Source organism: Gossypium arboreum, chromosome 5, assembly GCF_025698485.1.
Source record: "Gossypium arboreum isolate Shixiya-1 chromosome 5, ASM2569848v2, whole genome shotgun sequence".
In the NCBI taxonomy this organism is placed as follows: Eukaryota; Viridiplantae; Streptophyta; class Magnoliopsida; order Malvales; family Malvaceae; genus Gossypium; species Gossypium arboreum.
The window spans coordinates 10,218,750-10,232,855 of NC_069074.1; the positions used below are offsets into that span (position 1 = coordinate 10,218,750).

General features: G+C 35.8%; 2 protein-coding genes and 1 pseudogene across 8 annotated transcripts; 1 reads left to right on the forward strand and 2 right to left on the reverse strand.

Annotated features, from left to right (window-relative positions):
• Window positions 1–2,780: 2,780 nt before the first annotated feature.
• On the forward strand, window positions 2,781–3,708 carry LOC108451199 (uncharacterized; annotated as a pseudogene).
• Window positions 3,709–3,937: 229 nt separating this feature from the next.
• Window positions 3,938–7,523, reverse strand: LOC108453749 (uncharacterized). Of its 6 annotated transcripts, none has more exons than XM_053028959.1 (4): window positions 7,208–7,523; window positions 6,956–7,083; window positions 6,731–6,776; window positions 3,938–5,012 (listed from the first exon to the last, which is right to left on the reverse strand). In XM_053028959.1, exon 4 carries the CDS (start codon window positions 4,974–4,976, stop codon window positions 4,044–4,046), a length of 933 nt encoding a protein of 310 aa, XP_052884919.1. In that variant the 5' UTR covers window positions 4,977–5,012; window positions 6,731–6,776; window positions 6,956–7,083; window positions 7,208–7,523; the 3' UTR covers window positions 3,938–4,043. The 6 variants fall into 6 exon arrangements, with proteins under 6 accessions (XP_052884919.1, XP_017607524.1, XP_052884918.1 ...); XM_017752035.2 differs by having other exon boundaries at window positions 6,906–7,083; XM_053028958.1 differs by having other exon boundaries at window positions 7,165–7,523.
• Window positions 7,524–8,081: 558 nt separating this feature from the next.
• On the reverse strand, window positions 8,082–13,582 carry LOC108453659 (aromatic aminotransferase ISS1). Of its 2 annotated transcripts, none has more exons than XM_017751906.2 (10): window positions 13,194–13,582; window positions 12,996–13,084; window positions 12,771–12,818; window positions 11,912–12,040; window positions 10,826–10,885; window positions 10,162–10,318; window positions 9,689–9,795; window positions 9,443–9,501; window positions 8,842–8,950; window positions 8,082–8,725 (listed from the first exon to the last, which is right to left on the reverse strand). In XM_017751906.2, the coding sequence occupies exons 2-10, from the start codon at window positions 13,056–13,058 to the stop codon at window positions 8,273–8,275; spliced, it is 1,185 nt and encodes a 394-aa protein (XP_017607395.1). In that variant the 5' UTR covers window positions 13,059–13,084; window positions 13,194–13,582; the 3' UTR covers window positions 8,082–8,272. The 2 variants fall into 2 exon arrangements, with proteins under 2 accessions (XP_017607395.1, XP_017607394.1); XM_017751905.2 differs by having other exon boundaries at window positions 13,305–13,579.
• Between the last annotated feature and the right edge of the window lie 524 nt (window positions 13,583–14,106).

Genomic DNA, 14,106 nt, shown 5'->3' on the forward strand with positions numbered 1-14,106 from the left:
TACGTTTTAAGTTAGTTTTATAATCATTCATTCAAAAACTCTTTAAAACGAAGACAAGATTTGATATTTGACAATTCGCGGAATCGTGCCCTAACGTGCTGGGTTGCAATTTCGCGTTTGCTCAAAATAATCGAATATCATTTCAAAATTTCACTCATGTCTTTTAAAAATCCCTTAAACGAAGGCGATGTGCGATATTTGGCAATTCGCGGAATCGTACCCTAACGTGTTGGGTTGCAATTTCGCGTTTGCTCAAAATAATCAAATATCCCTTCAAAATTTCACTCAGGTCTTCTAAAAATCCTTTAGAACGAAGGCAATACTCGGTGTTTGACAATTTGGGAATCATGCCCTATTGTGCTGGGTTGTGATTTCTTGTTTGCTCAAAACAATTGAATATTCCTTTAGGTTTTCACTCATGTTTATTAAAAACCTTTCAAAACAAAGGATGTTCGAGGTTTGGTGATTTGAGAATCGTGCCCTATCGTGCTGGGTTGCGCTTTTTCATTTGTTCTAAACGATCCAAGATCCCTTCGTAATTTCACTCACGTTTTCTAAAAACCCTTTAAAACGAAAGAAATATTCAATGTTTGACAATTCAGGGAATAGTACCCTATCGTGCTGGGTTGCAATTTTCCGTTTGTTCAAAATAATCGAATATCTCTTCGGAGTTTCACTCGTATTTTCTAAAGTGAGGCAATGTCCAATGTTTGGAAATTCGAGGAATCGTGCCCTACTGTGCTGGGTTTTCGGTTTTTCGTTGGACCAAATAGTTGGGTATCCTTTTGTAATTTTCAAATTATAAATTTTCGGACGTCGAAACAAGAAGATTTTTGGCAACCAACTCGGGTTATTCAAATGTTATTAAAAAAGAACCACATTTCAAAAACATTTTTAATTTTAGACATGAGGACAGTATTTAATCGATTTGGTACCAATTTTGGGCGTAGTGAGGGTGCTAATCCTTCCTCATACGTAACCGACTCCCGAGCCCGTTTTCTCATATTTTCATAGACCAGAATCGTTGTTTTAGTAAACCAAAATGTTTTATTAAAATAACTAAATTCTTAGGTGATCCGATCACACCAAAACAAAAAGATCAGTGGCAACTCCATATTTCTATTTTTCAAAAGTCGATCCTCGTCCGCTTTTTTCATTAAACCTTAAAATTTTAAATAAAAGGGTGGTTTCGACAATCATCACTGGTTTCGAGCCAGGAAACTTGGGTAAGTATTGCAGAATCAGTAAGCTCCTATTGGATTATATGGTGTATCTTCTTTTTCTATGCCCTGCAATGCTTTCCCCAAGGCATTGATAAAATAAGGCATCAAGATACCTGCATTGAAGCCAAGAACTTCGTCCATGATGAGTCCAATTTTAAACGTCATCAGAGGGTTGTTTGAGATTAACATAGGATCTCAAACACTCTTTGCCCAGATGGGAAGTTTGAAGAAGTCGCCATTCTTTGAAGGGTGCCAAATCGCCGTCCAACTGCAGACACTGTTAGAGCAATTCAGGTGGGGTCACGAAGATAAATGGAAACTGATAGCGGACGTGTGGTTGGACATGCTGACTTACATCGCGGCTGAATGTTCGTGGAAAGAAGATGCGAGGCAACTCCAGCAAGGTGAGGAATTGCTCACCCGCGTTGCACTTCTCATGGCTCATCTTGGTTTGAGTAAGAACATTCAAAAGGTGCCATTGCCCAAAAGGCTTCAGGAAGTCCAATATGAGCCTACCTTTTATTGGGATAGACTTAAACGATTGCCTTCTTACTGGACTTAAAATTAAATATAATTTTGCTTGCTGGTTTCCCTTTCTTTGCTCTTAGCTTTTCAAATGCTGATATTTTATTTTATCCAAGAATTCATGCATTTAACTTTTACAAGTACTGTATTAAAATGAAGAGACATTTCTCTCTAATAAAATAAAATTTTAGTCATAACCGTGGACATGTACAAAAGGTTAATGTTTTTATTTTCAATCTATGTTGTGCCAAATAGAACATGCCACGACTTTGAACATACTAATCATGTTTAAAAGTTTATATATTTTTTTATAAATTTTGAAAAAAAAGCATGTTTTAATAGTGTATTTGTTTTTTTTTATCACAATCCAATTAGATTTAAAAAAATTAGTAATAATGAACAAAATTTTCAAGGATAAAAGGAAAAGAAAAGTCATAATTAGTACCAACAAGTCGCCAGTGCTTTTGAATGCATGCTATTCTGCATCTGGTTGTGCTTCGTTCCCTAAAACTATGTTTGGCAGGCTGCAGCTACCACTATCACTGTCAGTGCAGAAAGAGTTCCTGAGCAGCTTGCACACCCTTCTATCCTATAATTTGTATATATACACATGCTTAACTATAAATGCTATCAAGATTCGGAGTAATAATACAAAAATAGGCCTACAAATATGAGAGCTATGACGTTAAAAAATATATTAGTAAACATGTTTAGCTATAATGATACCAATAATGATGATAAAAGCAGTAAAAATATCACAAGGTTATTTTAAGATGGGTTCATTTTTGTTAATCTACTTACACAGATATTATAATCCGAAATGCGGCTGATAAACCATCACTTGCAGTGGCAGTGAACAACCTTACTGCAGCGGAAGGTCCAAAAGATATATCTAATAGCTTAAAGAAGCTTGATCTGCTTAAATGAGAAAAAATCAAAGAAGTTTCAGCTGGAACATGCAATTAATTGACTTGAAACTAACAAAGAGAGATAATACATGCAAATCCTGTTCTACTTCTTCATGCAAACAAGATGGATCAGGTTTTCTATTTTGGGGTTCTGCATTTCTCACTTTTGATCTTTTGTTCTTTATTTGAGAATATAGACAGCTCGCTAATGAATTTGATGGTTCTCTTTATTTCTTCTGTTTGCTAGTGAAATTCTACAGGCTCGGAAACTTGTTGCTGTTTTGCCAGAGCTGTTTCCTGACAGCGTGCTGCCTGTACTAGCAAGAATAAACAACGCAGAGAAAGCCGAAGAAATGTTAGGTGAGCTAGCTAGGAAATTTCATTAAAAGAAGATCATCCTCTTAGCAGGGGCACAGATTGCTGCTGCTGGCCACCGTCAAATTGCGGCTGAATCTCTTTCTAAGCTGCCTGATATCCAGCACATGATCACCACTGTTTCTCTCAAAAGAGCGCTGGAGACAAAAATGGTGCAGCTGCTGTGCTTAACTACGCAATCAAATGGTGGAAAACTGCCATGACTGAAGACGAGCAGCTCAATGTTATAATGTAAGAGGCATGGCAAGGAAGAGGATGTTGCATACCTATTCAAGGAGCTTGTAAAAAGTCATGGAAGCATTAGTCGGGCTAATAACTACAGTTGCTCGTGTGAATATTGACAAGGAATATAGGAAGCAACTGAAGCCGTTGCCAGGTTTGAAGGGGGTTGATGTCGATGTTTAGGATAAAACTTCTGTGGCAAAATATGTTGAAGGAGAGCACCTCATGGTGGGCTAGCTGAAGCGCAAGTGGAAGGAAAGACTAAGGACAGATCAAAGAAACGGAGGAAGTGAAAGCCAAGGTATCCCAACTGGTTTGACCCGGCAAATCTTGGTCCTCCACCCGATCCTGAAAGATGGCTCCCAAAGAGAAAGGTCAAGTTACAGCCCGAAAGAAAGAATAAGAGAGCAGCTCAGGTTAGATCTCAACGTGCAGTAGCTAGGGATAAGAGTTAAGCTAGTACCTCAGCTAACAATTCTAATAGTTTTAACTTGAAATCAAACATGGCTAATGGTTCCAAAGGAGTTCCACAGAATACTGAGCCATCCAAACCTCAATCTAAATCATCAAGAAATAAATCAAGAAAACAATTAGGAGGAAGAAACAATTTTGGGGACGAGTTCTGATTTTTTTTACATTTAACAATATATGTACTTCATTGATCTTGACAGACGTCCAACATAATTATAAACATGCAATAGCCTCTTCAATGCCGTTTAATAAATATTTGGTGGAAAATAAATAACAAATATGGCAAAAGTGCAATGACTAATGAGGTTCCAACTTAAGATCATCTATAAAATTCAATATGACCTGCAATCTCCCTACATAACATCTTTGCTTCACTAGCTAATTTTATGCTCTTAGAAATTGCAAGCCCTGTTTGCTTGTGTGTGGATGAAGGTTCATATGTCTTGGCATCCTCTTCCTTGCCCAGTGATAAGGCCTCCCTAGCAGGAATTACGTTTCCCCACCAAAATTCCCGCAGAATGCCATGTATAAGATCCCAATAATTACGTTCCCTAAGCACGCGGAATATCGTACTTCCATTTTGTGTCCAGCAATACAAATCAACCCATTCTCGGTCCATTATCTCCATTTGACCCTGAACCTGAGGCATGTAATAGAATGGCATGGTTGACCATGGCAGAGCAGTCTCGGGTTTGCCTTTGTTGTAAGGACACTTCACTTCCAGGATGCCACCTCCAGGAAAGCAACCAAGAAGACCGTCCGGCGATGCACCAAGCCAGTCAAACTTCTCCTTTGAATGGATAGCAAATCCTAAAGAGCTAACCTCACGACCTGTGATACTTCTGTACCTCTCAATAGCAGCTACTTCATTGAGCACACCCCACTCCATAGCACACCTTTTAGAAGATTCGAGAACTTGTGTTTCCGATGCGAAAACTTTTTCGTGCCAGAGTTCAGAGCGGCGCTTTCCTTTCCAAAAACCCAAAGCAGTACTGAAGGTGCTTGTGGTCAGCTTGTTCCTACGAAGGGCAAACCATTCATCTGAGCGTTGAGGTGCATCAAATGGTGTAAGGTTCACAGCCAGAACTATTGATGTTGGGGCATGGACAGTAAGTGAAGTGTTTCGAGAGAAATGTGTAGTGCTGGTGGAAAGGGTTCTTTGACATCCATTTCTCCACCTTCTGCTCATGGACCAGGGAACCATAGCTTTACAGTGAACAGCACGAAATCTAGTCATGTTGCAATTGCTCATTGTGAAGGAACTAAAACTGTAGATAGCTGCTTTATTCTGACATAAGATCCAATAAAATCAATACAAATTTTAGACAGATTTCAGTTTCAGGACCAAATGAGAAAAAATAATTAGATAAGAGTCCCTACATCAAGGTCTGTTTATTGTAAATATAGATGTAAATGAAAAGCATACAAAAAATCCATGTAAAAAACTTGTTCTAAAATGGTGAGGGTTAAGTTTGGTTACAAATCCATGGTACAACAAACACTTCTAATGAAGTTTCAAACCGAATTCTTTTCTTGCAAGTTGTGATTAATATACAATATATTTTAGAACGAGTTAAGGTGGTAAAAGTAACATGGAGGCCCTTGTAGTAGGAGTCTAATTGCATTTTACCACCTCTACTAAAAAAATGGGCAAATTAGTCCCTATACGTTAAATCGAAGAGTAAATTGATCCTTTCTGTTAAATTAGAAAGGTAGATGTAAAATAAATATTTATCTTCAAACATACACATATACACACAATGTCCAAAAAAACCAAATAGATCCTTATCATTAAAATAAAATAGAAAACGAAATTTTAAATAATATTAGACATATGTATTTCTAAAAATAGAACTATAAGTGCAACATGTTTTCATACTTGTGAACATTGCCAGTATACCTGCTTTAATACATTATTTGCTTCTGAAGTATGTTCAATTATGACTTGAAATCATTGGCGTAGGCATGCACACAATGCCACACTAGATATTTCAATCCGTGTAACCACTGACCAACAAGATTATGCAATTTATATATTAAACTATCTCACAATGAAAACAAATTTGACACATTATGTGGCTGTCATATTCAGAGAAAGGAATTGCAGAAGCAATCAATTCCATATCATATCAAGAGCCATCTCAATTCTACACTTTGATACAGAGTATAATTTTTTAAAAAAATTTAAAAACTTAAAAGTTGCTTATTTCTCTTTTGTACTCAACCAAAACCGCACTTGAAAATTCCTAATCTATGAACTTCTTCACTGCATCCAATTTTAATTCAATAAACACTACCGCCGACAAAATTAGCAACTACTTTTTCATTTAATTTTGAAACAACCCTTAAATAGACTAGTGCACATATCGATTAAAAAAGTGTAGTTGTAGCTCAATTCAAGAGAGACTCAATAGTTCTCAACATGATGCCTTTGGCAAATCATTACATAGATAGTTCAAAACCTAATTCCTTTAGGCTAAATAGAGACAACACAACATGACATACAAGATAAAACTCTAATAGCCCGAAGCATTAAAAAAAACGTATAAACTAACCATGTCATTCCAATCAGCATGGTAGACCTCACCATAGGAACTCACTCACAAGAAAATAAAATTTAATAAAGAATTAGAAACTTCCAAGAAAAGTCGAAAGTTCTTGCAAAGCAAGCATTAGAATACCTCACTGCATTTAAACTCCTAAGGTTTTCATGAAAAATAATTGGAGCTCTTGAATATTGAAAAAACGGAGAGAATTCCAAAATCATAAATGCAATATACAAGAGTGGCGCCTAGGAGGACTGAAGGTTCAACTAAAAAATCGACTGAAGGTTCAACAAGCTAATTGAAAGATTTCAGTTCATTTTCAAAACATGCACAAGTTAAAAGTAAAAACTAAAACTGGAGAACATGTTTTGGAATAGAACTAACTGTAAGAACAAGGAAGTATGTAGCTCTAATATAACAAGAGAGCCAAAAAGCAATCAAGTGACTAGCAGTAACTTACCTTACTAGTTTTGATACAGAGTATGAGAATTATTCAAAGTGCTAACCTGAATAACAATAACAATGTTAGAGAATCTCCAAAATGGTTGACAAATAAACATTAAAACCTTATTTCGCTAAACAAAAAATAGCCCTAATTAAGAAAATTATAATTGAAATTGAAACCCTAAATTTACCAAATCAAATCCATTTTAAGATTTATAATTGATGGTATAAGAAGAATAACTGCGAAGGTAGCCTTCCGAACACTCTTTTGAACAATGCGAATATCAACTGACGCGGGAGGGCATTTAATCTCGTGTATGTGAGCTACTGAGATCCTCCCCATTCGCTAAAAAGAAAGAATATTCAAACCTTGAAAAAGAATAGACAAACTTAAAAGGTTACCGAGAATATTCAAACCTTGAAAAAGAATAGACAAACTTAAAAGGTTACCGATTAAATCAATTCCTCAGACTGAAAATTGGTCGACTGATACCTCAATTATGAGCCTGCGGCGGTGATGGGTGGAGAGAGGGTGGTGGTAGGAGGAGCCTTAGAGCGGTCGTTACAGGAAAGGAAAGAACGGGTTCCTTTTCCTTCTTTTAAAAACATTTTATCGTATAACTTTTCCATACTATATCCAATAAAAGCGAAGTCACCATCCTGATAATTTTCTAAATTTCCCGTATACTCACATGCATAATGATAACTTGCGGCGAGATTAGGAGTCAGTTTATTTTTTAATTAAAAAATTACTTTTAAATTGCAACTGTTGCATGAGGCTCAGTTTAATTTATTATTTTCAGAGCAGAAAGACCTTTATTCTAATGTGTTAAAATGCTTTTATGCTATTCAAGGTTGGAAAATGAATTTAAAATTTTGATAAAATATGTTTAACAATGCTCAATTTATATTTTCTTATTCTAGAAATAATATTAACATCAACCAAATTAAAAATTTAATTTCATTTATAAAATCATCAATACCTGTAAAATAAAAGCAAGTTAATTTTAACATGATTATCTTTTAAAAGAACTAAAACGAAGTTTAGTGATTAAACATACTCATTAGTATAAGTCTTTACATGTTGAGTTTAAGTCAAGATTTATGTATATGATAATTGTTGGTTGCTTTTGAAAGAGAATGATTTCTCATCTTCTAATCCAGAATCTATTGAGGTGAACATATATATATATATAGTTATTGAATCTGACTTGACTTCAACCATATATCGAATTTAGTCAATCAATCGAATTGAGTGACGGCATCAAGTGAGTTTTATATCTCAACATCTATATCCCTTTTTCTCATATCTTCGAGCCGTCGTCTCCTTTATAACAAAATACAATAACGGATGTACACTATCAAAATATGTTAAAAAGTAATTGCATGTATTAAATATCAATGTAAGGAAATTTATACATGCATCTATGGAAGTGCTTTTTCCAATATACAGAGCTGAAACTGCAGCTCCAATTCTGAGCAACTTAGAATGTTCAATTATTCAAAGAAAACGGGAGCACAAATTCTGTATATTCAAATCAATGTAAAATTACAGATTTTACTGCACCAATCCATGTTTTACCAATTCTTCTAATCCTGTCTTCAGCCTCTGTGCAGCTGCTCTACAGTCATTTTCCATGAGCCCACCAAAGGAAATCCTCAAATGCCCCGGGGACCCACATGCACTCCCTGGGATCACAACCACCCCATGCCTGTGGGCAAGCCAGTGAACCACCTTCACATCATCCATGCATTTCTCTGGTAGCGTCGCCCATAAGTAAATTGCGCCTTCTCCACCCTGCACAGTACCTTCACCCAATGGTGACAGTGCTTCTATAACTATTTCTCGATTCTTCACGAGATCTTTGACTTGTTCGCGAACCCATTCAGGTCCCACTTCTAATGAGTGAAGAGCTAGTCGCTGAGAAATTAACGAAGCGCAGATTGGTATGTTGTCTTGAACCTTGAGAAGTTGAGTTGCAAGGCCCTCCACTTCTGTGGGGTATGCAATCTACATGCATATTCATACACGCTTAGATGGATGGATACAAATATTTGATGGCAGACTATGAAGAATGTAACAGATACAAGATAAATAAATTTGACAAACCAATCTAAGTCACTTACATATCCAACGCGCCATCCCATCATTCCATAGGCTTTGGAGAAAGAAAAGATGTTGACTATGTGATCTCCTTCCACGCACGAGTGTTTCAGACCATCATACATAAAATACCTGCGTATGGGTTGTTACAGACAATATATACAGAATTACAGGTTTCCACACTGCGGACTCTGGGAAATAATCTACAAGCCTTGATTATCAAAATGCAAACAAAATTCATTATTATATAAACTGCTATTGTATCCTGTACCCATAGGAAGGTATTGTCCCCAAGATAAGACTGCAAGCATATTTTCATTTCAAAGTTGTTTAAGCTATAAGTGACATTACTCTAGCAGTAGAAAACAGAATTTTAAAGTAGGTTTGCTTAATCTAGTATGACGCAATATCTTACTGTCGTGCTACATGTCATTTAAATGTTCAGCAGTGAGGGGAATAGTTCCTTACACTTATCATAGGAAACCTAAATCCTTAAAGAGCCTCAAAGTCCTCTAGTTCAATTATCGGAATTCAACACCTTGATCAGGATACAAGGCCTTGGTGAAACAAAACAAAGGATCTATCACATGGAATGCATCCATAACAGAAACAGGAGACACTTACTCATATGTATTATCTACAACCAGCCAGCAACCAGCATTTTTGCATATATCTGAGATCCTCTATTAAGAGAAAAAGAAAGGAGAAAAGAATTAAGAATCATAAAATGAAACAAGAAATAGAATCAGTTACTCCAAAAAGCATGACTAACAGAAGGAAGCTGCATATGTGTATGCATGTTTGCACACCCACTTACGCTGCCACATGAAAACAGACACAAACACAGTGAGTAGAGACCAAGTGAGAGACCTTAAGTAGCGGCTCAGGAATGTAGGTTCCAGATGGGTTGCCAGGATTAACAACAGTAACAAGCTTTGGGACAGGCTTGGTTTCCAGCAATGTCCTTTCCAACCAGTCTGAAAATTAAGACAATACTGATAAATCATCTAAAACAGTAATATTCCTGGTCCAAATTATAACACATCATGTGCTTTGTTATGCATGTAAACCTTTTGCCCTTATATTACTTAATTGTTGTAATGGTCACATAAGCTCTTCAATCGAAATCAACCAATTTTGTAACTACAAACATACATACAATAAACAGGACCAGAACAACGGCAAACCCGTGGAGCATAGGCTCTAACTTGTGCTCTCTTTTCTCAAGACAAATAAAACTAACAACAGCAAATCCAGGGTCTTACTCCGCCCCTAAAATCAATGAAGCAGCTTTGATAAACAATTAAAGGGCTATCTAGTGAAAAGCTTATCATGACTTGTACCTGCATCTGGATAAAGAGTCTTTGGATAACCAGGACCTACTAATATCTTAGTGACACCTGTCATCTGGAAGGACATGTAGGAATTGAAATAGTATGGAGCAAACATGACAACCGAGTCCCCCGCATCACACAGTGTTAGAACAAGATTCACAAATGCCTGTTACAAAGACCAAAAAAAAGGATAGTTTGAGAAGTCCTGAGAGATAATTCATACATTTGACTAATAAAAAGAAACATAGCTTTACATTTTACGTTTTAAATCAGCAATAGAATGAAATTTTTATCCATTGTGAAATGGAGGCACAGATCATGCATACAAGTTTATTATTGCAAACCCATCACTAGTTTTTATTCAAAAGGCTTAACCTATTCCACCAAGGATGCAACCAAAATTAGTTTTTATTGCAGAATCTCGTAAGAATAAGCAGCTTGCCAAATTTTATTCAAAAGTTATAACATTGACTTAAAAGCAGGATGTAACAAGCTAAATAGCAGATTGAGCTATATTGCTTTCCTCGAACTTCAAACAATTGTTCGTAACATCCAATTTGATCTCGAATCTGACCTTCCAAAGTGATACCGTGTACATATCACCTACTAGGTCGCAATATGTCTCTCTATACCTTCAATACAACAAACAAACTAGAAGGCACTACAGCTTTACCTGATTTGCTCCTGCAGTGACCATCACCGAAGACCTCTGCAAATTGTTCTCCTGACGTAACTGCATAAAAATACAGGGAATCATTTTAGGGCATGCTTTTACTACCTTTTGGCTAAGATGAACACGGGGTCTATAAATTTCTACATCACGTTAATACCATAGTTGTTAACAATATATAAGAACTAGGTGTATACGATGATACTGACCACAAAAACATTACTAAGAGTCTAGGCCAACATTTGAAAGCAATATGGGGGTAGTTGAACAGGAAACTTGTGCAAAACAGGGCCATTGATGAAAATAACAACAAAAAAGGACAATTATGGCCAATTGAAATAATTGGGTCAATGCTTGATAGTCTTGAAAAGAATGACAGGTCAGGAAAATGAACCAAAGAAACAAGACATTGTTCACAGATTGTAAAGACCTGGGCAAGTTGACAAAGACTCAACACATATCTAACAAGACAAGGCCAATAAGCACAACTGGAGTTTTTAATATATCAGAGAGAAATTTAGGGCAGAGTACAAAATCCAAACATATAAATACAGAAAGATTAAACAATGATAAAAAGTCATCTTTATTGTGGCTTGCTTTTTAGGGCAATGTGTTCAAATCCAACCAGATTTTAATAAATACCTATTAAAAAAAAAAATTCATCTTTGAGCTTTGTCTCTCTCTCCAAGAACTCATTGTCTAATTTATTTCCCATACATTTCACAATATGCATCCAACTGTAAACATCACAGTCATGTTAAGTTAAAAAATATTATAATGATACACATAAAAGCAATCCAAAAATCATAAACTTGGGCTGTCCAGAGGCTAATTCGACAACTAGAATGAAGCTCGGTTTGGCCATCAATCCAAGCCTACCAACCAAATTTACAGCCCCTATGAGCTTTTCCAAAGTCTGGAGAGAGGGCTAAGTATCAACCTAGTGCACATGACACGCACTGCCATAACTGTCTGTTGGTACATACAATGGCGGCAAGAAGCTCAGTCTACAGTGTCATGAAATTCTTCCACGGTTCGATAACAACCAAGAAAACCACAATTTTATGACAAATTCTTTAGAAACTATACCTTTCTTATCAATGCTTCTCTAAGTTCAGGAAGACCTTCATCAGCACCATAACAACTAACTGAAGGCTCCTCTACAAGTGCTTTAACCTTATCCAATGCCTGTTTGGGTGGTTTCCAGTAAACCACTCCCTACAATTATTTCAATGAAAGTTAGAAAGGTAGCACAATTAGCAGAACAGAATTTCCAGAAACAAATGAAACTCAACCAAATGCAACTATAGACAAGTTAATATAATAACAAATGCAATCGAATCAAAGCTATAAAATTATCTAAATGAAAAAGTCCAGAAGTGAACCTAAAAGCATAAGCTGATTTTAAACTGCAGGCGCTTTCTATGTTACCCAGACTTGGAAGTGAGTGTTGGCCATGAATATGTGTCCAATACAGGTATGTTCAAGTTATGTCCAAATATGTGTCAATGACCGAACTGACAAGTATATATTTTGTATTATAATAGAAAAGTAAATATTTTGCCGAAAAGTCTAGCCTTCACAAACCCAAATTTGAAAAGACTAAGATTATTAACAATACAAAGGAGATAAAGAAAGAACAAAGGAAGCATTTTACTAAAACCTGCAGCCAAACAAATCGTATAGCTCAAGGTTAAAACGCTGATTTCAGTTTCCAAAGTCTTGTTCATTGTTATTTAACACCCACGCAATCCCCCCTCCCCCCCCCCCAAAAAAAAAAAAAATATACCAGAGAAACTTTTTTATAAAAAAAATCCCATTTCTCATTTTTCAATACCACCACCATCCTCAAAACCGAAACAACACAACATGTTAAATGCACTAACATTGATTACAAGAGGGTTTTTTCAATAAGACACAAAAGACATTGGTAAAAGAAAAGGCAAACCTGAGCGAGTGACACAGCATTTTTCGCTCCTCGGATCAATTGCTGTATCTGCAACAACACCAACGACCCTCTCAACATCATAAAAAATACCGGAAAAAACTCTTTCAAAACACTTCACCGCCATACAAAACAAGTATAACATTAAAACTACAGGGATTGAGGCAGAAACCAGATTTATTGGGAAAATAAACGAAGAAAACCCAGATTTGAAAATTGAAAGAATACCTGAACCATGATTGGCATTTCAGTCTCCACAATCCTTCTGGCAAGCATTCCATAAGAACCCATCTTCTGAAAACTCTTCTTTCCCCCCACTAAACAATCAAAACCCACCAAAATTAAGTCTTCGAAATTGGGAACAAAAACATAAAAAAAGTTTGACCCTTTCAAAGAAATTAGCAAATAAAAGGTGCTTTTTTTTACAGGTGCAAGGTTGAATCAGGCACAAACTCAACAACCCCACGGCAACTAGTTATCTAAGACATTATTAAATTAGTGATAAAGTTGCAAATATTTAGAGAGAAAAAGGCCAACCAAGTCGCTTCTGAATCACTCTTGAGAAGGAGAAAAAGACAAAAAGCCTAGAGGAAAAACGCTTTTCTTTCTTTGGTTTGGTTACTTCTCCGCTTCTCCTACTAATACTAAGCTGCTTTTGTGCGTTTCTTGACTTCTGCTTTTGTCTCTTTCACTGTTTTCACACTCTAACCAAACCAAACCAAACCAAAAATAAATAAATTCATTTTACTCTTCGGTTAAAATAATTTTTTTTTTAACTTTCTTTGAAGCTTCCCTCAAACATGCAATCACTTAAAACTATTTCCCATGTTCTAATGTTAACGACGTGAAATCATTGTGATAGATTTCTTTTTTTTTTTTTTCTGGGTTTTTATTGCTGTTGGAATCTCCACGAAGTACGTACTATTATTATAATAATTTATTGCCTATTTGTTAACCGCATATAGGATAAAATGGAACCTGACTTTATAAAAATAAATTAAGCTTATTATTCGGATTAAATTATTTCAAAGTAACATGACCAAAAATATTTATCATCCTAAGAAACGTTTCCAATTGAGATTCCTTTTTACGTGCAAATGAGTCGGCGGCATTATTCGCTAATCTAAACTACTCCTATCCTTAACTTTCTGTGATTACACATTTTATTTGTCTCTAAAAAATTCATATCTTTTCACATTAAATTTAATAATGTTCCTCTATAAATACTATTCTCCAACACTAATTCAAGAGATAATAAAGCATGAGCAAAGCGAAAAATAATTATAATTTGACGGATATTTATATAAAGTTTAAATTAACATTTGAAAAAGTAAAATTT

What these genes read in the sequence shown, in the direction of transcription:
- LOC108453749 (XM_017752038.2), bottom strand. Translation starts at nt 4,976, where the DNA reads ATGAGCAATTGCAACATGACTAGATTTCGTGCTGTTCACTGTAAAGCT.
- LOC108453659 (XM_017751906.2), bottom strand. Translation starts at nt 13,058, where the DNA reads ATGGGTTCTTATGGAATGCTTGCCAGAAGGATTGTGGAGACTGAAATG. An exon ending in ATGCTGTGTCACTCGCTCAG is followed by an intron (nt 12,041 to 12,770) that starts GTTTGCCTTTTC and finishes AAATAATTGTAG; the next exon opens with GGAGTGGTTTACTGGAAACC. An exon ending in TCACTGCAGGAGCAAATCAG is followed by an intron (nt 10,319 to 10,825) that starts GTAAAGCTGTAG and finishes TCTTTGTAACAG; the next exon opens with GCATTTGTGAATCTTGTTCT.